Source organism: Sesamum indicum, linkage group LG6 (genome assembly GCF_026168435.1).
Source record: "Sesamum indicum cultivar Baizhima isolate 11 linkage group LG6, ASM2616843v1, whole genome shotgun sequence".
NCBI lineage: Eukaryota > Viridiplantae > Streptophyta > Magnoliopsida > Lamiales > Pedaliaceae > Sesamum > Sesamum indicum.
Window position 1 is genome coordinate 25,000,506 of NC_142662.1, and position 23,955 is coordinate 25,024,460.

Genomic DNA, 23,955 nt, shown 5'->3' on the forward strand with positions numbered 1-23,955 from the left:
GTAATTTGCACTTGGCAGACAAACTTGGGTGCGACTTTAATGTATTTTGAGCGAGAGCTAATGCGATTTAGACAACCCTAAACTACACTCGCAAGTCGTACTCCTGCGTTCTCTTTCTCACTTGCTGTTCTTCTTCCGGTAGGCTCCTACTTTACCCTCATGTTTTATTATATCGCTTATCATTTATTAACACACATTTTTTTTTCTGAAGCGATTAATGTACATGAGATCAAGAATTTGTTCAATATAAGGCACGCATTCGGGTTCAAATTCGTTCGCCGTTGAAGGCTCCTTGATTTGATGCTAGCACTTGAGAGTGAAAGGTATTGAAAATCTTTTGATGATGATCTAGCTATGTCAGTTGGTTCGGCTACTGCTCTTTCTTCTATGATGCTATTTCGGTCCCATTCCTAAAGGCATAGGGAAGTTTCCCTTTTGAGTTTCTATTAAGCAGAGATATTGAATGTTGTGCTTGTTAGTTTGGTTTTTTTGTTGCGGCCCAGGTGTTTGTCAAATTGCCCATGAAAGATATAAGTAATTCTCTTGGAATTAATGAATTGTTTGAATATTCTTGTTGTATCGCAATGTTCTAATCTGGGTTTTCTATTGGAGTCAGGTAGGAAATTGTGAGAACAGAAGGATGAGCGTCTGCAGCGGCTTAGGGAGCTTGAAGAATGTCTTGGCTGAAGCAGCCAAGAGAGGAGTTACTGAGGCGAGAGCTAGGATTTTCGGTCATGTGCTCAACCCGACTGGGCAAAGATCCCCTCATAAAATACTACGAAAAAAGCTCATCGGTGACAAAGTTGCTGCGTGGTACCCTTATGACATCAACAAAGATGATCCCCTTGTCATGGCCCGTCGAGAGCAAGAGTAAGAATATATTAAATACATTGTTTACTTTATGAGTGTTACTTCATGTTTATGCATGTATTCCCATGAGTGCTTGGTTTGATGGATAAGAGAAGCACTTGAATTTAGCTTTATGCTAATCTTGGAAGGAAATGCCCAATAATGAAGGACAGTGTGTATGCAAATATGCAGTCTCCTAAGGTGCAACTCTATCATAGGATGGCAGTTGACTGCAAAGAGAAAAGCAGCAGCTTTTACAAACTGCGTATTATGCAATTAGAAATGCGTATGGAAAGATTGCTCGATGGACAGTTAATACCCTCCGAAGTCACTTCTAGCATGTTTTAGAGGAATGGAATGGGTGATCATATTATGAAAGTTTGTTTTGGTTAAAGTGGCCAAATGGGATGGAATTCATCTTTTAGGATCTCAACAGTTACTGGCTGCCATCAGTTTCTTGGCCCGTTGCTGTTTTACCATGTACTGGGTAGATATTAATATTAGAATGATTTCCTCTATAACAGCTTAAGCTTTTGGATGAGGTGGTAGTCTAACATGGTATCAAAGCCAGACCAAACAAGAAGTCCCGGGATCCAAATCTCATCGTCACCCACTTATAAAAGAAAGGTTTACGTGCAGGGTTTGCATGTGAGGGGTCTGTGTTAAGATAATTATGTTAACAGCTGAAGCTTTTAAATGAGGTGGTTGTTAACATGAGTACCACTTTGTGGAACTTCTAGGTCTGTGTTTCATTGAGAATTGGAACAAATTCAGATGGGAATATATATTCATTACAGCAAACATTAAGAAAAGGAATCACTTCTCAAGGAAAGTGTTATTGTGAAATGCATTTCTTTGCAACTAGGAACACAGAAGTGTCCAATAGAGAAACTAGCTCAAGATTGATTTAGTCTTCGTGATCAATGGAGACTTTCTTATCAATCTATCATGTCATTTGTTATGTTTTGAAATGTCATGTTAATACTGCTGCCTCTTTTTCACTATATTTACGAGTGATGTCTGACTTGAACTTGATCAATTACGACAGGCGATTGAACAGACTCGAAATGTTGAAGCGTCGTGGAAAGGGACCACCAAAGAAAGGCCAAGGAAAGCGGGCTAAAAAGAGTGGCAGATAAGGATAATCACCTTCGGCTCGTGTGGCACAGAACTTCATTTGTTAATTTCTGGAATTCAAGGCTACTATGCTTTTGCAGTTCCCTTAAGATATTTACACTTGTGATGGTTATAACATCTTCTGCCGAATAATTTTCATAAACTGCTTTTGACACGTTTCAAGTTCTTTTTTCTTTTCATGGTTAATGTTGAGAGCAAAGTTGATGCCCGAGTAGTTTGCACATGGGAGAAGGTGTTTGGGATTTTTTTTTAGTTCTATAATTATTTGGCATTGGTAGGGTAAAATCTTTGAGTTAATTAGTACTCCTGGAAATTTTGAAATCCATTTGTTTAAATTAAAAAATTAGTAGCCACCATGTTTAATTACTGTACTATATCTAATTAAGTTTGGTTTGAGAAGTTTAACTGATTAATGGTTGTAAGCATGCTAAAAAAACGTTTCAATTTTCTTTATTTGTTTATTCTTTATGTTAGAATAAATCAATCAGTGCGTCTTTCCAATGTTAAACTTTTCCAAGTCGAAACAAATCACAAGCCACACTCCTCAAAAGGCATAATATAATATCCATAAATTTCGTCCAATACATGGCCGAAGAATGATCGGTTTTTATGTTTGAATGCAGTAACCTGCGGCAATGATGCCTAAGAAAAGCACATGCAAACATCACTTACTCCCAGCTGATAATGAAAATCAGGCCCTGGAATCCAACTCCGTGATGGTGCTAAGGCTCATCGGCGCCATGCACTCACCACAACCAGTAAATATCGTCTTAACTATAATCATGTTGGAGGAATTTGGAGGGGAGTTCGTTTTCGAGGGCTGCCAGTTCAGTCCGCACATGAGCTCCGCCGGCATGCAGCATGTCGGGCTCCCAGCTCATATGGTGTCTGCAGCAATTGTTAGAAAAATGAAACTTAATTCTAAAAATAATCAAACCGGACGAACAACACAAAGATTACGTCAACACTTGAAACGGGCTAGTAAAATCATCTTGTACTTAGAGATGAGGAATTGGGAGAATGTTGGAGATAATACTGAAGCCTTCTAATTGGTCACTTTTTTGCAGTACCATACAGCAACCACGCTACTGCAAGTGTCTTGCACTTGTTTTCAGGTCTGGCCAAATTCAATTCAGATTAGAATTTTGATCATTAATTAACTATTAGTCGTCAGTATGATAATTGCATGAAAGTCGCTATTGATTTTCTCATGAGTATGGCCTTATATATATATTGGTATAAATGGGCCAAATGTTGGCCCAAATATAGATTGGGCTTATTTTGCTGGTAAGCCCAAAATTTCAAATCTCTGTACACAAAAAAGAAAGGCAAAACGCCAACAAGAAAGTCATTAATTATTATTGATGAATTGGAACGCACTCAGAAGCAAATCTCTGTTCTTCTACAGTTGAATTAGGTTTCTGACAATCACTTCACTTGAATCCTGCCTGAATTCAAATACCCTCAAAATCACAAAGAAATAGAAAAAATAAAAGAAATAAAAAATTCCACAAATGCGAACCCCATGTTGCCATACATTTCTGGCGTTCGTCCTCAAATTCCTGAATTTTCTGCAGGCATTTGTTGGTGTAGCTATAATTGTGTACTCTGCTTACATGCTTAATCAATGGCAGCACCACCATCACCAGATTCCCCCGCCGCATGAATCTGGGACTCAGCTTCCCCTCGACGTCATTAACCCTCTCAATTTCGCATCCGGCCTCGTTTCATCCCACGATGATGTTTTCCGCTTCAATTCCCTCTCTCTCCCAGCTCCATGGTACTGATCATTTATGTATTTTTCGGAATTCTTTGGTTCTGGTGATTTCTGTTTTATCTTATATTTGTTGCTCTGTTTTTATGTGGAAGGAGTTAGGGCTGCAGTTTTTATGTTAATTTATATGTTTATATTTGTGGACAGGTTCATATATGCATTTATGGGGATTGGAATTTTGGTATGTTGCATTACGTGCATTGGTCACGTTGGTGCAGAGGCGGTCAACGGCTGTTGCCTTTGTTTTGTATCCTTTTCTCCATCTCTTTCTTCCTTTTTGAACAACTACAGAATTTTTTCGTTGTGTTCGTAATAGTGATATTTACAAGTATGTATAACTTTGACTGGGATGATTGAGCGTAATAAGTGTAAATATTCTGATTCTCAACTGGATATTAGTTGGTCCTTGTGAGGTATTAGAACAACTTGGACCTTGGATTCTACTTTATTTGGATGATGAATGATGAGGGCACTTGATAGATTACGGAGAGAAGACTTCCAATGTCATTATATCCCGAAAATCTGATATGTTACTGATCAGTCATAGTTGGCAGCGGTGTTAGCTCAGAAGCTGCTGAAGCTTCAGTCTCTGCCACTAAAATTTTGAACGACAGAGAAATATGAAGGATCTGTTGGTCAGAGATATTAGAGAGAGGAGAAGTAGACCTTTAATTATCCTATTCTTTTGTTTCAGAATAATAGATGAAACAGAGCTAAGAACTCTATTGACAATGTTGCATTTAGCAATATGAAAGTTGATGGTGTTTAAAGCTTTTCGCCTTAGTCTGCATTTTGAGACGTGAAAGTTCCCCTAGGAAGAGCATTAGAAATTTTGTCAATCAATGTCTTTTCGACATCAATTGTGAGTCTTAAGTTTGTTGTTTCCTAACAAGAGATTACTTTCCACCTGAGTAAGAGTTATATGTATGTTTTTGCAAATCCATTTTTCATAAAATCTTGGTGAAATGCATGTTTTATCATCCAATATTGTAATACCCTTGATCAACATAATCATAGTACACTGTCCTGATGACGATATTTATTCTATTCGAAGCGGGCTTGGTGGCTTTCATCGCTCTTGATCATCACTGGGAGAAGGTAGAGCCTTGGTTGCTATTTTTGTGCTGATGTTTGCAGATTTGTGGTTCGTCCTTTACCTCTGACATCAATTTTTCAGGATATCCCTTTCGATCCCACTGGAGAGCTTGACAGTCTGTGGACCTTCATTGAAGACAATGTTGATATTTTTACGTGGGTCGGCATAACTGTTATTGTAATACAGGCATGTTTTACTCCTCCATATTGGCATTTAAATTTCCTACTTTTCTCCCCTTCTATTTGGTGCACATATTACTGAAGAATTTTATCCATGTGAAATTTACTTGGTAATTAGGTCTCAAGGGTGTTTTCCAATCACTATGAAGAAACTAACATATAACAAAGGTATTCTAGAAGCTAGTTGCTTCACAGGAGAATGGATACAAGCAACCTAGTAGTATATTTGGTATTTGGGACTTCATCGATGAAAATTTCACATAGTGTGTTGGTTAACGAGCGAGTTTTTGGGAACGATAATTGAAACTGTGTAGAGGGATTTGATGCTTTATAGTTTACTAAGACCTACTTTCACTTAGTTATAGAGTCATAGACCTGTTAGAAGCTTATTGCAAATTACTACCCAATAGTTTCAGATTACTGTTTAATAATCCTTTGTTTGTAGAATAGCTTTGAAAATCTCACTTACATCAGCCCTGCGATTTCTGATTATTAAGTCTCAACCCGTTTGTATTGAGGTAATAGCTATGAATTTTTATATGGGTTTATGGCTCATCTTGAACCACCAGCTGCTGGGGACTGTACTAAGGTTTTTTCAGCCTTTGCTTTGGATATATTCTGTAATTTGTTTTGAACTTGTTCCTTCTAGACCTAGATGTAGAGTTGCCTTTGGTGAAACTTGGGTCTATGTCTTTCAGAGCTAGCTTATGGTGAAAGTCCTTCCATCATTCAGTGTCAGTTCTAAACTCCTTACTTCAGTAAAGGGCAAAACTAAATAAGAATATAATGATTTTAATATTAATAACTAAACTGTTTCATATGGCATTCCATGGCATATCTGATACTAGAGTCAACTCTGGTTTGCTTTCACCATGACATGTGTTTTGTTCTTTTCAGGTCTTATCCCTACTTTTTGCTATAATACTGAGATCCTTGGTTTCTGGGCCGCGAGAAGATGATGATCTTGAGGGAGATTATGGTTTTAGGAGTAGTACCAGAGAACCACTGCTTGCTCCATATTCAAGCCAAGCATCTGGATCGACTAGAGGTGATTCTGATATCTGGAGTTCAAGGATGAGGGAAAAGGTGGGGATCTGATATTAATACAACGCTTATGCTTCCAGGAACTACATGATTTAAATTGCATTGTGATCGTTTGTCATCGAATTTTGGTCATTCTTTTGGTCCAAATATCAAGTTGTCAGTTTGTCATGATGGTACCATCAATTAATGAGTTTTACTGTGTGCGCATTAAGTAGCTTTGAGACTACTACATATGTGATTGTTCGAACCAGTTAGCTGAGCTTAGTGGGTTGGTAATGTACCACTTAAGTGAAAGATGGAAGAATGGAGGACGAGATGAGTATTGAACCTGGGGTAGGGGTGGGGCCATGCGCAAACTTTTGCCAATCGCTCCGAGGCTTTGTTGTGAAGGCGAAGATTTTAATTTTTGACCCCTTAGCAAGCAAGTTTGGTGTTGGGCTATGAAATGCCAAGACATTGTAACCTTTGTTTGTTAGCCAGTTTGTACATCTAGATGAACTCATTCTTTTGGGATGTTGGTTTTGGGCTTTTCCTTCTAGCATTTTCTTTTATCATCAGTCGTCCAGTATTTTACATATCCTCTTCAATTCCTATTGTCACTTGACATGCGTTACTCTTATTCTTATTGAATTGCTGGCGTACATTTTGTCTGCAGTATGGACTAAACAGTGGTGAAGCAAAACACAGTTTACTGGACCAAAACCCATCCACTGATGTCAGGCAGTGAAGTCAATAAAGATGGGAAATATCTTGGACAAATGAAGATCAGCGTACACCTGGTGTGTTTTTCCCTAACCAGTAGCTTATGTGCCATTTAATCTTTTCCCACATTGCTGCGTTTGATGTAAATAGATCGTCCAACCAATCTCTGCTCCCATGATTTCGTTGTGTATATTGGTAGAAAAATGGTGTGAATGAGTGGTGCAACTGTTGTATAAAAAAAGAGGGAATTGCCTTTGATGAGTGTGCTATATGGTTTGCTGTAATTATTAATTCTTAGCTACCGGTAATGCACTAGTCATCTCATTTTGAGGCAAACAAACACAAACCAACATCACCACTTTGTCGCTGAAGGTTGAATCTATACAAGCACATATACATCAATCATCTCATTACAAGGCAAAAGGCTTTCAAAATCTACTATTCTTCATCCTTTGGCTTCTTTCTATCAAAGTTCTGCATGTCCTCAGCCGATAAACTAGGGATCGCTATTATTCTCCACACAAGAACTTCATAATCCATGATTTCTAGACCACATGATTCATTTCAAAATGAGAACATCATTGTAACAAGAAAAAAATGTCACGCATGAATCATTCAGAAAAGAAATTAGGAGTATAAGTTTCTTCACTGGGTTTAGAATGCTCAAGATGCATGGATTCATTGTTTTAAAAAAAAAACGACAACTTTCTTGTTGGAGCATTGTAGACTTAATTCCTTCTCTTGGCATGAAGACTGAATTGATGAATAATTTATAATTACTATAGCTTGTCGTAGTGATCAACGTGGATTCTATCCATAACAAATGAATCATCCCATGATATTACAACCAATTATTACACAATAATTGGAGAACAAAAAATCTAAAATCTTGACTGGAAAGTGACACCAACGGGTCAACAATTAATACTTACACGGTATGCATATGAGGAGGAGGAGGGTAGAGAAGCAATCCCATATTGCAATAATTTGATCCCCATGTGATCTTCACTTACTATCATTGTCATTTAGCTGTTTCCTCAAGACATCTGAAAGATCTCACTCTCCCATCAACTTGTCCATGTTCTCAATCCCTACCCTACAATTCTATAAAGTTATTTATTTCAAAAGTCACGGTGGCGCAGGTTCTACTTTTGGGTCACGAGATTTTACGGTCTCTGCTTTTGTGATGTAATATTACTACTCAGTGACTGACAGTGTAGTAATTCTTTGGCTGCTTTTTTACTGCCATATGAAGAATAAGAATTTGAGCTTTTTTGTTTGTGACATTTGGGTATATCTCATTGTCGCCTAGCTTTCTTTCTTTTTTTCTTTTTGATATGGTTACTGCCGCTGTCGTTCAAAAGTCACAACTTCATATCCTTTTATTTCAACAAAATCAACTCAAATGAGATATCATTTTGTGCCATATCAAGAAAAAGGGAGATCATTCTGTTGAGATGATTTCTTTTGAATATGTGCTTTATATATCATTTACACTTGCTGTCTGTGTCCTTAATTTATATCTGTTTTTTTTTTTAATAATTACAAATATAATTATAAAAAGCATCAATTTTATTTACACAAACCGTTCATATTTTTAAAAAAATGACACATACACCCTCCAAAACTATCAACATCATTACACAAATTACATTATCTTTTGGTTGAGGTGATTTCTGTAATCTATACTAATATAGAAGAGATTGTCCTTTTCTCTCACAAAAAGACGGTTACAATACCGCAACATCAAATTTATTGTTATAACGATAATACCCCTAAGTGTCTTTTTCTTTATTGCTTTGTTCTATTTTTTTTTTTGAAAATATGATGTGTTGATTTATATATATCTTTTCTTATTCATAATGTATTTTAAGATACGAAATATTATTTGTCACATACACGCATGGACGGCATACCATGATGATAGTTATATAAAAAGTAGGGGTGATTTGTTCAAACCATAATTCAAAGAGTGTAAATATAATTATCTCAAAATATAATAATAATAGTGTTATATTATATTAAAAATGCTAGGTGTAAATAAAATATAATTGATATGATATATTTTCCCAAAATAAAAAAAATAATTTTGATACATCAAAACATATATACGCAAAAGAAATACTTAAAATCATTGCATCAAGGACCTAGTTTTACATTTGGTATTTGTTTGTTCTAATAATATCAATTGGTACATACATGTCTTTAGTATTCGGCTTTTACCTTCTTTTGATAGTAATATAAAATGAGATCACATGTGATTTGGTACTAATTCAAGATGACATATCTTTTGTCTTCTTAGCTGAACCAACAAATAATTCCAAACAAGAAGTTTGCATTTGTCAAACTTCGCAGGGCTAATAAGTTCTAACCAACATTATTTCTCTTTGTATATCAACAAATCTGGCTATTACAATTTATTACTTAACGGACAATGCAGGCAGCAGGTAACACAGACATGACGAGGAAGAGAAGTGTATTATTAATTTAACCCTTTTTAAAAGACCAACTTTCTGCACTACAGTGTCTGAATCCAAAGCCTTATTCCCCAAACCCAAAAACAAAAGATACGCCGTGCAAAGTCACCCCATGACCAGCGCTAGCCCTACAACAAGATGATTAAAACAAGTCTGCTGTCCGACTTTGGATCTACTGAACACAGCGTAGCAGTACTGCACCCACGAAAGTAAAATTATTCGGGTAAAGCAGTCAGTCGATGTCAGGAATCTCACAGTACTAGTGTGTAGGAGAGTCAGTAGGACCATTCTATAATAAATTAAGACAGACACCCCACCCAGATTTGATGTACTTATTTAACATATCCATCTTTATTTGTTTATTTATAATAAGAAGTCATACCCTTCTGGTGCTGGACAAAAAAGGAGAATACAAACAATATATATATAGATACGGATCAGGGATGCATGCCTATGCATATTTCCAACAATTTGCACTCCTGAATAATAGAGATGGGGCGCTGGGATAAAATCATGATACAACAATAACAAAGTTGAGTAAATGAAGATAGGATACAACTAAAAGAATGAAAAGCATTGTCACACTCTACCTGTTGATCCAACCACCACCTCTTGGAGAAGCTCTTCCAGCAACTCTCCTTCAATTTCCATTCCCAAGTTATCGATTTCCAATCTCAAATGATCCATCCACCCTTTGCCCGCCACCTCGTTTCTTACCAATCTCTCCACCACCAGGTTGTTCTCATCCCCGCTGTCGTCTGATACACATTTGACCTTGATAGAAAACCATACATTTATTCGGCCCCACACCTTGTCCACCATTGTCAACGATGCACTGTCCGATGTGTGATTATTGGCCCCGATGCATGGAAGAGCTCGTTGGCCCAAGTCTGACCCATATCCTGCAATATCCACTAAGGCTGTGTTTACACAATCAAACACAAGCTTTCGCATTGATCTCCTTTGCCTCCGCTTGGCCTCATGCAATGTCTCCTTGTCTTTTAAATCAATGTACTTGTCTCTTAACGATGGGTCCAATGGGCTCTCGGGTGAGTGCCATCTTGCCAAAAATGAATCAGATTGCACCTCACCTTGGAGACCAGCGACCGATAATAATGTCTTAACATAGGTATACAAGTTTTGTTCGTCTTCATCTGTTTCTTCGGTGATTAAGCATTCCTTTGCGGGATGTGATGAAGCTGTGTCTATGCACGAATCATCCCATGACAGGGTGCGAGCGATGGATCCTATGGGCGGCGATTTGTCAATCAAGTTTGATCCAGTAGAATCAAGTGGCAACTTAACTCCTGAATTGTTGGTAGGACGAAATTACTTAACACCAAATTAAGAAAAATACTAACCTATATATGCAAGAAAGAGATTCAGGCAACAAGAGTTGTACCTTGTTGGTCAGGCTTGGCATAATGGGGAAACACTTTTGCTGTACGTTCATCCTCTTCAAAATGTTCATCTAAGACAGATATAGGACTTGGCTGTTCACCTTGGTTTCCAGATTCACAAGGATTTGCCATGGCCAATTCAGTCTGCATAGGTCAAAAAGTATAACATAAGTCTGCAGCTTTCTAGTTAATAATATGAATTGGGCCATTAAATTTCAAAGTGAACATTTGACATCCTGCAAACACAAGTTTGTAAAAACATTTACAAAACCCAGCAGGCCATCGACTTCTTATATGCAGAAACTAAACCGAAGGTAGGGGCAAAGTTGATGAAACTAAGCATTAATTTTGAACTCTTCCTTCTTCGTTAAACATATCCTTGTATTGACATTGCTAACTTCCCAAGAAAACACTTTCTAAGCATATGCCTTATATAAGACCCTCAAATTTCATTGTTCATCATCACTTTACAGTATCCATACCCATTCTAATCATTGCACATAGAACACATAACTTACCAAATAACATTTATTTAAGTATTGTATTTAAGATCTAAGAGTAACTCTGAAGGATTAATTAACTTTTTTTGAGAAGCAAAAGAATGTATTGAAGATAACCATGTCAGTAGCTAATGCTTAATTAAGTACCTTCTAATTAGTTAATAAATAGGGAAGAAAGCAACATGAAAGCCTACTAATTGACTAATCACAAAATGGAAGTACACATCAAATAAAAGATGCAAAGGGGTAAGAAAAATCGAAACATTCAGCAAAACATCTAATGAAATTACCTCAGGAGATATCACACCCTGCCTCCCAATTAGATTTGAGAAAGATGCTTTTCTTGATGGCCCCTGCAGACCAGCTGATGCTTGGGCGGACACTTTGTCACTAATATTTGCAGCTCTATCACTGCAAATTTCCTCAGGAAAAGAGTGGAATTCATCTTCAGATACAAGAGATTTATCGGTAACAGGTTTTTTGCTCCTTGAGAAAAACAAACTTGAAACTTTCCCTTTGAACGAGGATTTAACAGTTCTTGCCTTTGCATCCTCCTTGGCAGCTTCTGTTTTCCCATTATCTGACACTGAAACACCCATGTTGAGCCTAGTTTCAAACTCAGTAGAAGATACAGGAACAGATTTTGATCTCATGAGATTCCTTGGTGAACTATCCACATTTTCATCTCTTCTCTGTTCACTAACTAAGAGAGAATATGAATCCTTGGGTTCTTCGTTAGAACTACCTGCTTCTTCTCCAGGTGGTGCTACCTTCTTTGCCTCAGAAAGAGCAAGCATTTCACCCAATGTACTGGAGCCTCTGCGAACATGCCTTTGTTCTTGATAACTCCTATTAGATGCCATCATGGCCCATCTTTCAGAGAGACGTTTCTTTGCTTCTCTACAAACTGACGACTCTGGAGAGTAAGATGCCCGACTAAACGAGGAGGATGAGTAAGGACTACAAAGCCTATTAACATAATCCCAAGAGTGTCTAGATACAGGAGACATGATTTCTGAATCACTGAGATTACCATCTGCATACTCAATTTCTGACTTATTGAATGAACTTTCATCACCTGCATAACCATTGGAGAATACAGAAGAAGTCAAGGTTTCATCTCTCAGGTGCCTGCCAAGTTTTTCACGCATTTGCTGTGTGATAGCCCTTGCAACTTCTCTTGATTCTTGATTCTTATCTTCTCCTGCAAGGCCAAAAGAATCTCCACCTTGTAATCTCTTAGGTGGTTCCGGCTGTGGAGAACTGACAGCATTAATATCATGTGGTTTCCCAGGGCTTGGTTTCAGAACTACTATTCGAGTCGGTTGAGTGGGATTTTCATAAGACTGATAACTTGCAGGAGGGGAACTTCCTGGATGAGTTTTTTCTAACCCATTCAGCTGAAGAAAGGCACCTTTTTTCATTTGATTTCCATCTTTATTCCCAGCTCCAGCAATATTAATGTCTGCAATCTTTGAAGGTCTAAGAACAGTGATTCGCTTTGTCCCCATAGGAGGGGATACAGACTGCTGACTGTAAAGTTGCTGAGAAAATATTGAATTAGGTTCTTGCAGACACTTAAGGAATAAGTCTTTATTGGAATTCAGAACTTCTAATGCATCTTGGAATTGCTTAGATTTACGAAGTCTCTCATCCATAGACAGGCGTTTTGCTTCCACGAACTTCTGACGAACAAGATCCATCTTATTGTCATTTATAGTCTCCTCATATCTTTCCTCATCTTGTGATTTCTGCGATTGCTGCCATATTTCATAAACATCTCTGTATTCATTTGGTTCTACGTGATGAAAGAATCCTTTCTGTTGCTCCCAGCAACTGATAGGGATATCTGAATGACTTCGAGGACGACCTCTAGAATGGCTTCTTTGTGTGGTTGACTCAGCTTCCTGACGTGGGAGGGCATCAAGCCCCATTAATTTGGCAACTAAATTAGGAGGATCACGCCGGGAGTCCACTTCTTTGGACATCTCTTGGGCAATAAGCATTTTCATGGGCGTTCCATTTGATTTTCTGTTTGGAAAACTGCTTTTGAATTCAGGTGCAGTCTGCAAGCCGAGAACATACAAAACAAAATTAATACAAGTGCGAAAAAGCATCTTCCATGCGTTGCTTTAACTCAATGATACAAAGAGTTTGAACATGTTACCACTTTTTCTTCTATTTGGTCACCAGATGAGCTCATCCTTGATACATCTGATCTGCTCCTTGAGAGTAGGGAACCTGTGGATCAGTTCATACAATGTCATTTGACAACCTTGACATCATGGTCAACGTATCAGTAATAACAGGAAAAGAAACCATTCAACATCCCAGCCATGAATAAAGAGAAAAAATTAAGGAAAAAAGTAGGGAACCTATCACAGGAGAGAACACCTTCACAGGCCAAAAAATCATGTAGGGCCTTCAGAACCTCACTGTTTATTTGATGTTCTATATAGTAACCAATAATTTTGGTCCAGAAGCCTTTCACGAAAGAACCATAGTGAACATACTCTTTATCAGAAGAAAAGATGACAAAAAACTCTCATTTATAACCTTCAAAAGCTTGCTCCACATCAAACTCATTTGTTTAATGATATGAAAAAGATCTAATGGCATTCCTACACAGTGCATTGCCTACATTGAAAATCTAATTTGTTGAAGGAAAATGGCAGAATATACTGCAAAAGGAATGGAAGAAATGAGCACCATCTCGATGTGGTTTATCCGCGAGCAGCCTGTTTGTAGACACCCCTACGTTTAACTCGAAAAGGTTCACCATTCTTCCCAAGCATCCTGGATATGTTTTCTTGAAATTGCGATTTTTGTCATTCTGATCAATACCATTCATCTCAATACCTGATAAGGAGCATTCCACGACATAAATTACACATGGAAACATACTGACAAACATGAAATCTGCAACAAGGGATGATAATAAAGAAAAGATAAAAGCCACAAAGAAAGGTAAATTACCGAGATGTAGACTCCAAAAAGATGGAAATTTTGCAGCATTGACGTTGGAAAACAATAACTTTAAATTTTTTTTTCTACAAATTCTCAAAAGAGAGAAAAGAATCACACAAAGATAAATAAACGAGTGAAAGAAGCAAAACAAATGTCCGTACCAAAAGAACTTGAAGCTCCAGAGACCGAAATGAGGGAAGAGAAATGGAGGGGAAGGAGGAGAATGAAAGATGAAAGTATAGTTATAAAGAGTTAAATTTACTACAGAACAAATTGCCTAGATTTATGTGAAAAAGACGGGTGCAGAAAGAATAACTAAGACAATACTTCCCTGCCCCCAATGTCCTGTAAGTCGAAATTTACAGCATATTCCCATGAAATCTCACATCAAAAAGCGACCACTCTCTACACATCCTAGAATGAACTCCAAGTTTCTCAAAAATTACATCAAAATTACAGAATCAAAGCACCAAACGGACACATTTTCGTACAGTTGACAGAAACAAATATTAGAATGATTATCTCTTTACATTTCCAAGTTAATCGCCACTACAGCGCACATTTGAACCTAATCATATACATATGAACAGACAATTATGCATAAACACTAAAATCAGCATACTGCCCACTAAATGAACAGTGGAAGAATAATATTATAGCAAAACGGAATGTTATACTTTAATTTTGTCAGCAAAACAAGCAAACAACAGAAGTAATTACAATAAGAAATTGAATTTTGTTTTATGAAAAAGAGCCATAACTTTATTCAAAAATCATTTCACAGAAAAGCTGCCATCAAAGCAGATCACAAAGAAAATCAAAAAACCATATTCCCCTATAATTTCTTACCTTCGAAAAGCGAGATCGGAGGGCAGTACAAAAAGGCGGAAACCCCAAAAAGGAAACACCACCACAGAAGCTCCGAAAATTATCACCGCACTAAAGGAATAAACTATCAGAGGCAAACTCCAAGAATGCAAGCAGCTCAAGAATCCACAACTTCTTCTGTTCCCTCCACGCGCAAAAACGTGTATTTTAAACAGAAACAGTGTCCGATAGCCCAAGCAAAACACTGCAAACAGTGAAAGAGAAACATCCACCGGAATCCAACATTCCGGCGAAAATGTGGCCGGAGATTCGCCGGAATTTCAAGCAGTTAATATACTAAGAGATACCTTCTTTTGGCTTGCAGTGGAGCTTTGCTTTTTCCTCCTCCACCGACTCTCTGTCGGACTCGACCCGCTTTTGTTTACTCTGCTTTGTTTATCACTTTTGGTTACGTAAATCGTATGAGCTGCAAATTCTCATATATATACATACATATATATATATATTTATTTATTTTTTTAAATCAAAGACTAATTTTAAACAAAAAATTAAATGAATATTGCAATTAAATTGCCGAAGCTCATTTATATGTACGAAATATTAAGAGAGAGCGCCTTTTAATGTATTTTTTATTTTTTTTATGCTTTTTTTTTTCACTTATTAATTTCTATATTTCCTCCATTATTTACATACACTAGAAAAAAAAAATTATTGACTATAATTTAATAGTAATATACTAAAATCGTGATAAATAATTTTCACTTACCATAATTAAATATAATCGATACAAAAATATAGATTTTTGATCGAAAAAAATATTTACCATAACTAAAAGCCGCTCAATATATATGACAAAAAAAAATGCAATTTAGTATTAATTAAATCGAAATCTACAATGAGTTTCTATAAGATTTTCCATAATTATAAATACTTCATCATATTTTGAAAAATTACGAATACTTCTATAATGAATTGTCGTTAATGGTATTTGTTAGACGATCATTAACTTCAGAGATATTTAAAAGTTTTAAATATTGAGAGGTATTTACAGCTAATAGTCCTTATTCTTTGGGTTAATTCTATTTGGCCCCATGAAGTGTATATTCTAGTTAAATGAGAATCCCTGTCATTGTCTTTGAGGATGACATGTTTCTAGTTGTGGTCTAAATATTTTTGGTAGTTGGACTTCAACATCTCTTTGTGCTACTATAAATGTATATTTATACACGCGTTTTAAGAAAAAAAAAATACTCTGTTTTATATAACAGTATTTATTTCCCACATTGACACGATTTTAAACATATATCATACGGTATTTTTTAATAAATAAAAATTAATATACTTATATTAAATTTTTACTAAATAAGCCCGATATTTTTCCCTTAATATTTGCTAAAAGTAATGATTTCAAATTCATGACATCGGATCCATCGGACTTGTTTGAATAATTCTATGCTATAAATAGTTTTAAATTCTTGAATTCTCATTTTAATATATATATATATATACACAATGCATTCACAATTTATCTTTCAAAATTATTTGAATCCAAACCATTACGTCCAATTTATTTGGATAATTCAAATTCAATGAAAATTTAAAATTTAATTCCAAATAATTCGATCCAGATATAGCCCAAATGAACAAGATAAATCAAAATTCAAGAACGATGCTACTTTTATTTATTTATTTATTTATATTTCCACTTTATTATATCTTTTATGGATCTTTTTTCCCATATTGCTCCAAAGATTAGGTCCCAACTCCCATGTACTATGTGTAGTTACAACATACATGACAACTTAATCACTCAACTAATTAGCTACATAATTAAATAATTATTAACAGATGCTGCTAATAAAAGCCAAATAAATAATTTCCCCTGAAAAAATATAAATGCAAATTGCAGTAATCAGTGTGTATTATAATCGACATTTGTCCTTTGACAAACACAATGAGCTGACAACTGGAGAAATGTGTCAAAAAAATAACACATTAGGTAGGGGTGGGGGGTTGGGGTTTCCCTTGCAATTTTATATATTAGTATAGAGTGTAAGGTGGGATTATTTATTTATTTTTTAGATATCTGTAAGGTGGGACTATTGAAAAGGACATTCTTAACCACTGTAATAAACAATTGATTAGAGTAGTGTTCCTATGATTAGCCATATGATGAGGTTTTGGACTTTACTTTCTATGCTTCAAGCTTCCTCCTTGTCCGCACCTCATTTAGGGTTTAATTTTGAATTTTTTTTAGAAAAGTGTAATTTTGTATTTTTAGGAGGAGTTTAAGTGTAATTAACTCTATTTATAATTTTGTCAATAAGTAGTAAAAGATGATATGAGGATACTTATAACATTTAGTTATAAATTATTTAATTTAAATAGTTCAAAATCAAAATCTGTAAAAAATATTTTCTTCTCGTTTCAATTAATAAATATTTATTTTAAACAATTGTAAGTATTTCTATAAGCGAGCTATTTGGATAGATCAATTTTTAACCGTTGATATTGTGACGTTTGACGATGTAACCGGACGGATCCTACCAGGGAGCAAGAGACCCTACCCCCAACCACCATGCCGTTATTAATTTTGCCAAGATATTTGAACAAGGGAGATCATTTATGGAACTTATAGCTTATGCTTGGTATACATTACCTTCTTTCATAGTCACTAGGAGAAACTACAACAACAAAATAAATTAAAAATGAATTAATGTAACTCTAATTTGATTTTTTTTTTCCTCGTGAGATAATTTCATCTGCAATCCTGATCTATGATGTACTTACACAAATCACATATGTCTTTTAAAAAATTACACATACACTCACAAAAAATATCAACACTATTTACCCAAGCCATTTATACTTTTTTGAAAAATTATACGTGCACCTCCCAAAAACATCAATGTTACACTGTCATGAATAATGTATGATTATCCATCACAAATTAAGGGATGTGAAAATAATTATCTTTTGTTAGGTGTGAACTTGTTTTAGTGACCATGTGATGAAAAGGTCACTTTGTGTAAGCTTATGCTTTTTAAGAATGATGAATCAAAGTGACTATCAGAAAAGTGATTATTGGTGAAAATGATATGCGATGATTGTGTATTAATAAAAAGGTTGAGGCAAGAATTGGACTGCTTTTTTAAAGACAATGTTATTTCGTACTAGTGATTCCAATTCAACCACAATTATTTACTAAAATACTACACTCAATAGAGTAGTATTATAAATTTTGAGAAAAGTCAAATCAAAAAATATTTTGAAACTTTCTAAAGACAAAAACTGCTTAAATACTTTGATTATTTTTCTGATATATGTGCATGTAATATGTCACTTCAATAAAACAAAATTAAATACAAATTTAATCAAAGTTCTCTAAAAAGATATATACTTGCACCAGACCCTCAAGCCACAAGTCGAGCTGTAAGCTTAGGTTTTGAACGATTTCCCCCCGAAATATGAGAAATAAGCAAAAAGAGTATTGTGAAAAAAAATAATAGCAAATTACTCCATGTATTTTAAAAAATAAAACAGATTACCCCTATCTAAACCATTAGTTTATTTTATTTTTCAAAATATAGGAAGATAATTTATTATGTTTTAAATAATATATATATATATATATATATATATATTGGTCATTTCACATAAGTAAATTACATTTAACCCTATGTTCTTCCCCACTTCCAATATGAAACGGTAAGTTTATACCATACCCTTCGGCATACGCAGTCTTCAATTGCTATGTCGGAAGGTGGTTATTTACATTCTCTGTAACTTTACAAAGTCAAACTTAAGTGGTATTTGAACATTAATTTTTCATCCCCAAAATTAATTTTGAGGAATTAAACATACCAAAATCATAAAAACTTTACATAAATTAAACTATCTGCAAATGATTTTAAGTTTGAACCACCTTAAATCAAACACTAAACACCCTTACATTGCGTTTGGGATGTTTGAGATCATGTTAAAAAGTAAGTAAAAACTTGAATAGAGTGTTCAGTCAGACTCCAAATGCACAACTGAATTCTATGAAACTATGAATGAATTTTACAAATTTTCAAAGAAAAGCTGAAGATATAAGAAACAATATTTAATCTCTAATTGCTTAGTTTATAAAATGCACAACATTAATACTTGACTAGGGAAATAACAATTTTGCCCCTTTTTTTTTTCCCTATCTTAATTTCCTCTAAAATTGGCAAGTCATTATAGGAAGTGTAGGGTTTGTGAAAAAAGAAAAGGCCAAGAAACTATAGGAGAAAACAAAAAAGAAAAAAGAATAAAAGAGTAGAGATGAGATTATCCGAAAGAAGGGGATATGGTAGCCAAGTGGCAGTTTCTAAATGGCTAAACCAACATCATGGCTTTCTCAGTGTCATCCCAGTCCAGGAAAAAGATATCCCCTCAACTCAAAGCCTCTCAAAATCTTCTCACTTTGTTTAATTTTATCTCTTTTCTACATCGAATAAGTTCTGTATAATCACAGGGAATTTGAGAGTGAAATTTAGAGAGAGAGCATGGCAACAAGCAGCATGGCATCTGCTGCATGTGGATTTGTGGTGGCACCAAATGTCACCTCCAGCACAAGCACCACTAAGAGTAGCATGCTATTCTTCTCTCCCAAGAACAACAGATATTCTAGGCTGGTGGTCCGGGCAGCGGAGGAGGCGGCGACACCGGCACCAGCGGCCGCCACCACCGAAGCACCGGCTGCTGAAGCCCCTAAAGTAGCCAAGCCACCACCGATTGGACCCCCAAGAGGCTCAAAGGTAGGTAACAATTTTCAAGGTCTTTGTTCTTGAAGAATATCGAAAAGAAAATTCACTGTATGAATGAAGTTCAATGATAAATTCATCTATGGTGCTATTAGCTAAAGGCAACAGCTTGTTAACTAATATTGGTTTCTAATGACTTGATGTGGTCGACATGTGGATCAGGTAAGAATTCTGAGGAAGGAGTCATACTGGTACAAGGGAGTAGGTTCAGTTGTTGCTGTTGACCAGGTGAGACACACACTCTCACATATAGGCTCTTGTGCAAATTTTTTCACATAATTTCGTTGATGTATGTATTTATACTGAGTGTATATATCTCTGTGAGTGGGCAGGATCCCAAGACTCGCTACCCAGTGGTTGTGCGGTTCAACAAAGTGAATTATGCTAATGTATCTACAAACAACTACGCATTGGATGAAGTAGAAGTGGTGGCATGAGCCTCTATGCTCTGTTTTTAAATGTTTGATCTCTTTTAGCTATACACCTTGTGTATAGTATGAATATCTGTATCATACATTTTGCAATCAATGGGCTATGCTTTTATATATCTTCCTCTGCTGTTTTACTATTTAATGGCTTTCCAGAACTTGCAACTCATAACAAGATGAATAAAAGGATGAAAGTATCAAAATTTCACACTAATTGACATTAAGCGGAAGATGGATGGAAGAAATTCCGCAAACAAAATTAAATGAGAAGTTAAAGGTCCAGCATATACACTACCTCAGGGCCGAGTGCCAACCTGCTCAAAGTTCCAAATTTAAGATCGTTCCAGCAAGTACTTAGTGTATGTGCACTGGAAGCATTGAGAAAACATGCAACGTGAGAATTAAGCAAAAGATAATTTCTTTTAGGCATATGCAGATTAAATGCATAGTATTCGGGCCACATCTTTTACAGGATAAAGGGGGCAAGATGTTAAGAAACAACACACGCGGCAACTAGTTACTTTAAAGAAAAACCAGGAGCAATGAGAGAAAACCGTGTTGCTGATTAATGGAGGGATCGTAACTGAGATCTAAGTAAATTACATGACGTATTGGGTTGGGGGAGGGGTGGAGTTGTGCTCTATGATGTGATATGAGTGAATGTTTCCAAAGCTCTTTGATGCAGAGCTAGCGACAGAGTTAATTCGCAGAAATTCAACTTTCATATATCAGGAGAGGAGAGTTCCAATGCTTATAACACTCTTCCATCCATGCCATCAAGAAGACCAGACCATATCCCCTTTACTGGTGGTAATTGCACAACAAAGGCATTCCAAGGTGGATAACCAACGCCACTACCCCGAACTCGACCATCCATGCGGAGAGACAAATACCTTCATGTGAAAATGGAGACATAAAATTTCTTCACCAGACATTCTTAAATACTTTGTAAATCTTTCCTACACAGTGAGAGCTAGATGGCTAATCATGTACTGATAACCAATTTCAGTTATTCAAAAGTTCCCCATTGGAGATGCGACCGTTATAAAGTTTTGTAAAGAGACAGAAATTAACATTGAATAAGTAAATTAAGTGACAGAGATGCATGATTTAATATAAGATGATGCAACTAAGAACCATGTGATATTTGAGCAAAATTAAGGATACTCACACTGGAGATTCAGTAGAAATGTTAGCCAGCTTCTTTTGTTCATCCATCCACCTGTTTTCAGTTAGTACAACAAAAGAAGAAATCTCATAATCTTTTTCATTTCCTTTTCTGAATATGTGATGATGACAACTGGAAAATCAACAACTGGATAGGGAAAAGTGTACGGAATTTCCATCTTTGTCATCCACATAATTACAGGTTAACTTACTTGGTCCACTCAGCAGCATAAACAGGAGCCAGCTGCCATAGCCTTTTCCTTTTTGCATTAATCTCATTTCCCTCTTCTGTTTCTTCGAACTGAAAGGTAGGAGAATTTCCATCTGTAGTAAATGGTACAACAAGCACCCCTCTTTCCAGAAGACGCTCAGAGAAAGGTTGACTGAGTTTGAAGGACTCCTCAATGAAAGCTGCAGGACCAGCCAGGATAACAAGGCGAGCAATTCCCCTAAAAGCACTAAGAGGAAGAATCCTCTTCTCATCTACACGAAGCTTAAGATTTGAGAGACTTTCTTCCCTTGAAAGTCTGGCCACCTGCGCATTTTTAGCGTTATTCTCCCGGTAATAAAGAAATGCGAAAACAGAGACTGCTGCTAAATCTATGCCTAGACCCTTGAGGATTTCAGGAGCTTCAGCTGCTCTTGATGAATTCGCCAGGGCACCAAGTAGTTGTGTGAAGGCTATGAATCCTCCAAGGGAACCACTTGCAACAAAAGCAAGATAAAAGAACATTCGAACAGAGCGAAAGGGAGAGAGAACTTCACTTCGTATTTTGGCTGTAGAACTGAATAACAAATAAAACAATGATTAGAAGGAGGCTTCACTTGTTAAAGAGAACCCGAGCACAGAAGCATTTGGACAGGAAGAGAAGAGGTCAGCTAATATTCTTGTTTAACTTCTCAGAATGATCTGAAGCAGATACAAAAAACCGAGACATCTTAAAAAGTAGCCGTCATGTAATTTTAACAACTATGCTACTTGGTGAATGCATAAAGTGAAAAAAAGGAACAAAAGGGGGGGGGGGGTATGCAGCTATTATTGAAAGTTTACAATCGGCACTTTAATACAACAGATCTTGGTATGAACCTCCCACATGATGGTAAATAGTATTGACATTTGGTTTCAGTCGTATGATCTACATTCTGTTTGTCCTATACTATGACTAGAAATGTACATCAACAAAATAAATGATAGAGAAATTGGTCGAGTTACAGTTCTGCACAAGGGAAGAAGATTCAATAGTGCAAGAGAAACTTCAACTGAACATTTTAAAGCTTCAAATTTCATCGAGATAAGAAGAAACAGAAACCTAAAGCATACAATACAAAATTACACTTTCGCGAAGCCATTATTTTTGTCTATCCAACTTTACCTTATGAAAAGTACAAGATGCAAAAAATCGTTCACACCATTCATTTATATAAAAATATACCAATCAAACCAAATGTAACTTAAGTATTTAACCAATCAACAAAAATTGCCAAAAATCATAATGTGGTATTAATCTCATAAGAACAACTTATTTGGCGGAAAAACTTCTTGAAGAATTAGATTTGCAGTACGTTTAAACGGAACAAAACGGAAAAAGCATCCCAACTACACAGCTTAATTATGTTCTGTTTCTGTGCTGAAAACCGCACACAGGTAGCTGAATAATCAGATAGCACGCGATTGAAGAATCCAAATAAAAGAAACTGCACCAATTAGCAAATAATGCCGGTCTTCTGTCAAAAAACATCACTAGTTTGAATTGATATAAGAGTTGAAAAAATAAGGGACCTGATCTCCGACGGAGAGGGTCCATTGGATGCGAAGCAGGTGATGGTGGTTGAAGCTCGACTTTTCCGGCGTCGCACGGAGTTGACACCGGTTACCGCGAAGTTGTGCCTAAGGCCATTGATTTGGCGGGAAAAACCGAGGCGTTTAACGGTGCGGCTGCAACTGGGGCAGTCAATTATAACAGTGGAGAGCCACGCCACCGCGGCCATGGCAGGGCAACCGCCAAGCAGCAGCAGCAGAGGGTGGTGGTGGTGGTGGTTACAGCTGTCCAAAGTGTTTGCAGCCTATAATTTGAGGCTGTTATTCATGGGTTGGAAATTCGAGTTTCGGGGTTTTCTTTTCTGGATGATCTCTATGCAGCCACGCTCTATCTCAATTCATTTTTTCTTTTTGATTTGGAGTCATGGTTCTAAATTTGAAATAATTAAAAAATAATTTTGAATTCTTTCATTCTTTTTTTTTTAAAAATTAATATTTTTCAAATTTAGATTTTAGAATAAAACGATGTTGATTTTTTTAAAATTTGAAATCCATAATAATAGGCAAATGAGGAGTTTAGGCGACTCATAAGCCCTAATGCCCATTTTACTAATGAAACGCCTAATGCAAAATTGTGTGGTTCCTCCATATAGGAACAAAGTTAGAGCATACAATAATTACATAACGGGATAATGAACATGTCATAAAAAGTCACATCATTTAACGTCATCTGTAGGAATGAGGCTATGAACTCGTCCCAAACTCTTCATTTGGGAACTAATGGTGTAGAGGGCACTATAATAAGACAAAATCGTGTTGTTCGATCTAACATATTGTTCTCTCTATATGATCGAAGCT

General features: G+C 36.2%; 5 protein-coding genes across 6 annotated transcripts; 3 read left to right on the plus strand and 2 right to left on the minus strand.

The window, feature by feature from the left end:
• Positions 1-2,194, plus strand: LOC105163487 (37S ribosomal protein S27). Its single transcript, XM_011081846.3, has 4 exons — positions 1-138; positions 212-323; positions 617-870; positions 1,898-2,194. Exons 3-4 carry the CDS (start codon positions 641-643, stop codon positions 1,986-1,988), a joined length of 321 nt encoding a protein of 106 aa, XP_011080148.1. The 5' UTR covers positions 1-138; positions 212-323; positions 617-640; the 3' UTR covers positions 1,989-2,194.
• A 1,153-nt stretch (positions 2,195-3,347) lies between these two features.
• LOC105163486 (tetraspanin-18) lies at positions 3,348-7,065 on the plus strand. The gene is made up of 6 exons (XM_011081845.3): positions 3,348-3,766; positions 3,908-4,007; positions 4,778-4,858; positions 4,938-5,042; positions 5,933-6,121; positions 6,735-7,065. The coding sequence occupies exons 1-6, from the start codon at positions 3,501-3,503 to the stop codon at positions 6,804-6,806; spliced, it is 813 nt and encodes a 270-aa protein (XP_011080147.1). The 5' UTR covers positions 3,348-3,500; the 3' UTR covers positions 6,807-7,065.
• A 2,081-nt stretch (positions 7,066-9,146) lies between these two features.
• Positions 9,147-15,421, minus strand: LOC105163485 (uncharacterized). 2 transcript variants are annotated; one of them, XM_011081843.3, is made up of 7 exons: positions 14,975-15,421; positions 13,868-14,017; positions 13,326-13,399; positions 11,449-13,224; positions 10,661-10,802; positions 9,849-10,565; positions 9,147-9,453 (listed from the first exon to the last, which is right to left on the minus strand). In XM_011081843.3, the coding sequence occupies exons 2-7, from the start codon at positions 14,007-14,009 to the stop codon at positions 9,431-9,433; spliced, it is 2,874 nt and encodes a 957-aa protein (XP_011080145.1). In that variant the 5' UTR covers positions 14,010-14,017; positions 14,975-15,421; the 3' UTR covers positions 9,147-9,430. The 2 variants fall into 2 exon arrangements, with proteins under 2 accessions (XP_011080145.1, XP_088737154.1); XM_088881028.1 differs by lacking the exon at positions 9,147-9,453 and having other exon boundaries at positions 9,666-10,565; positions 14,975-15,420.
• A 3,952-nt stretch (positions 15,422-19,373) lies between these two features.
• LOC105163484 (photosystem I reaction center subunit IV, chloroplastic) lies at positions 19,374-20,288 on the plus strand. Its single transcript, XM_011081841.3, has 3 exons — positions 19,374-19,737; positions 19,906-19,971; positions 20,076-20,288. Exons 1-3 carry the CDS (start codon positions 19,486-19,488, stop codon positions 20,178-20,180), a joined length of 423 nt encoding a protein of 140 aa, XP_011080143.2. The 5' UTR covers positions 19,374-19,485; the 3' UTR covers positions 20,181-20,288.
• A 426-nt stretch (positions 20,289-20,714) lies between these two features.
• Positions 20,715-23,607, minus strand: LOC105163483 (LOW PSII ACCUMULATION-like protein). Its single transcript, XM_011081840.3, has 4 exons — positions 23,119-23,607; positions 21,551-22,123; positions 21,343-21,393; positions 20,715-21,064 (listed from the first exon to the last, which is right to left on the minus strand). The coding sequence occupies exons 1-4, from the start codon at positions 23,325-23,327 to the stop codon at positions 20,923-20,925; spliced, it is 975 nt and encodes a 324-aa protein (XP_011080142.1). The 5' UTR covers positions 23,328-23,607; the 3' UTR covers positions 20,715-20,922.
• Positions 23,608-23,955: the final 348 nt, after the last annotated feature.

Coding starts and splice junctions, on each gene's coding strand:
- LOC105163487 (XM_011081846.3), top strand. CDS start 641: ATGAGCGTCTGCAGCGGCTTAGGGAGCTTGAAGAATGTCTTGGCTGAA. Junction 871..1,897: donor ATGGCCCGTCGAGAGCAAGA/GTAAGAATATAT, acceptor CAATTACGACAG/GCGATTGAACAGACTCGAAA.
- LOC105163486 (XM_011081845.3), top strand. CDS start 3,501: ATGCGAACCCCATGTTGCCATACATTTCTGGCGTTCGTCCTCAAATTC. Junction 4,008..4,777: donor ACGGCTGTTGCCTTTGTTTT/GTATCCTTTTCT, acceptor ACATAATCATAG/TACACTGTCCTGATGACGAT. Junction 6,122..6,734: donor GTTCAAGGATGAGGGAAAAG/GTGGGGATCTGA, acceptor TTTTGTCTGCAG/TATGGACTAAACAGTGGTGA.
- LOC105163485 (XM_011081843.3), bottom strand. CDS start 14,009: ATGAATGGTATTGATCAGAATGACAAAAATCGCAATTTCAAGAAAACA. Junction 10,566..10,660: donor TGCCAAGCCTGACCAACAAG/GTACAACTCTTG, acceptor CCAACAATTCAG/GAGTTAAGTTGCCACTTGAT. Junction 9,454..9,848: donor GGTGGTGGTTGGATCAACAG/GTAGAGTGTGAC, acceptor TCGTGGGTGCAG/TACTGCTACGCTGTGTTCAG.
- LOC105163484 (XM_011081841.3), top strand. CDS start 19,486: ATGGCAACAAGCAGCATGGCATCTGCTGCATGTGGATTTGTGGTGGCA. Junction 19,738..19,905: donor GACCCCCAAGAGGCTCAAAG/GTAGGTAACAAT, acceptor CATGTGGATCAG/GTAAGAATTCTGAGGAAGGA. Junction 19,972..20,075: donor CAGTTGTTGCTGTTGACCAG/GTGAGACACACA, acceptor GTGAGTGGGCAG/GATCCCAAGACTCGCTACCC.
- LOC105163483 (XM_011081840.3), bottom strand. CDS start 23,327: ATGGCCGCGGTGGCGTGGCTCTCCACTGTTATAATTGACTGCCCCAGT. Junction 22,124..23,118: donor CCCTCTCCGTCGGAGATCAG/GTCCCTTATTTT, acceptor TTTGTTATTCAG/TTCTACAGCCAAAATACGAA. Junction 21,394..21,550: donor TATGCTGCTGAGTGGACCAA/GTAAGTTAACCT, acceptor AACTGAAAACAG/GTGGATGGATGAACAAAAGA.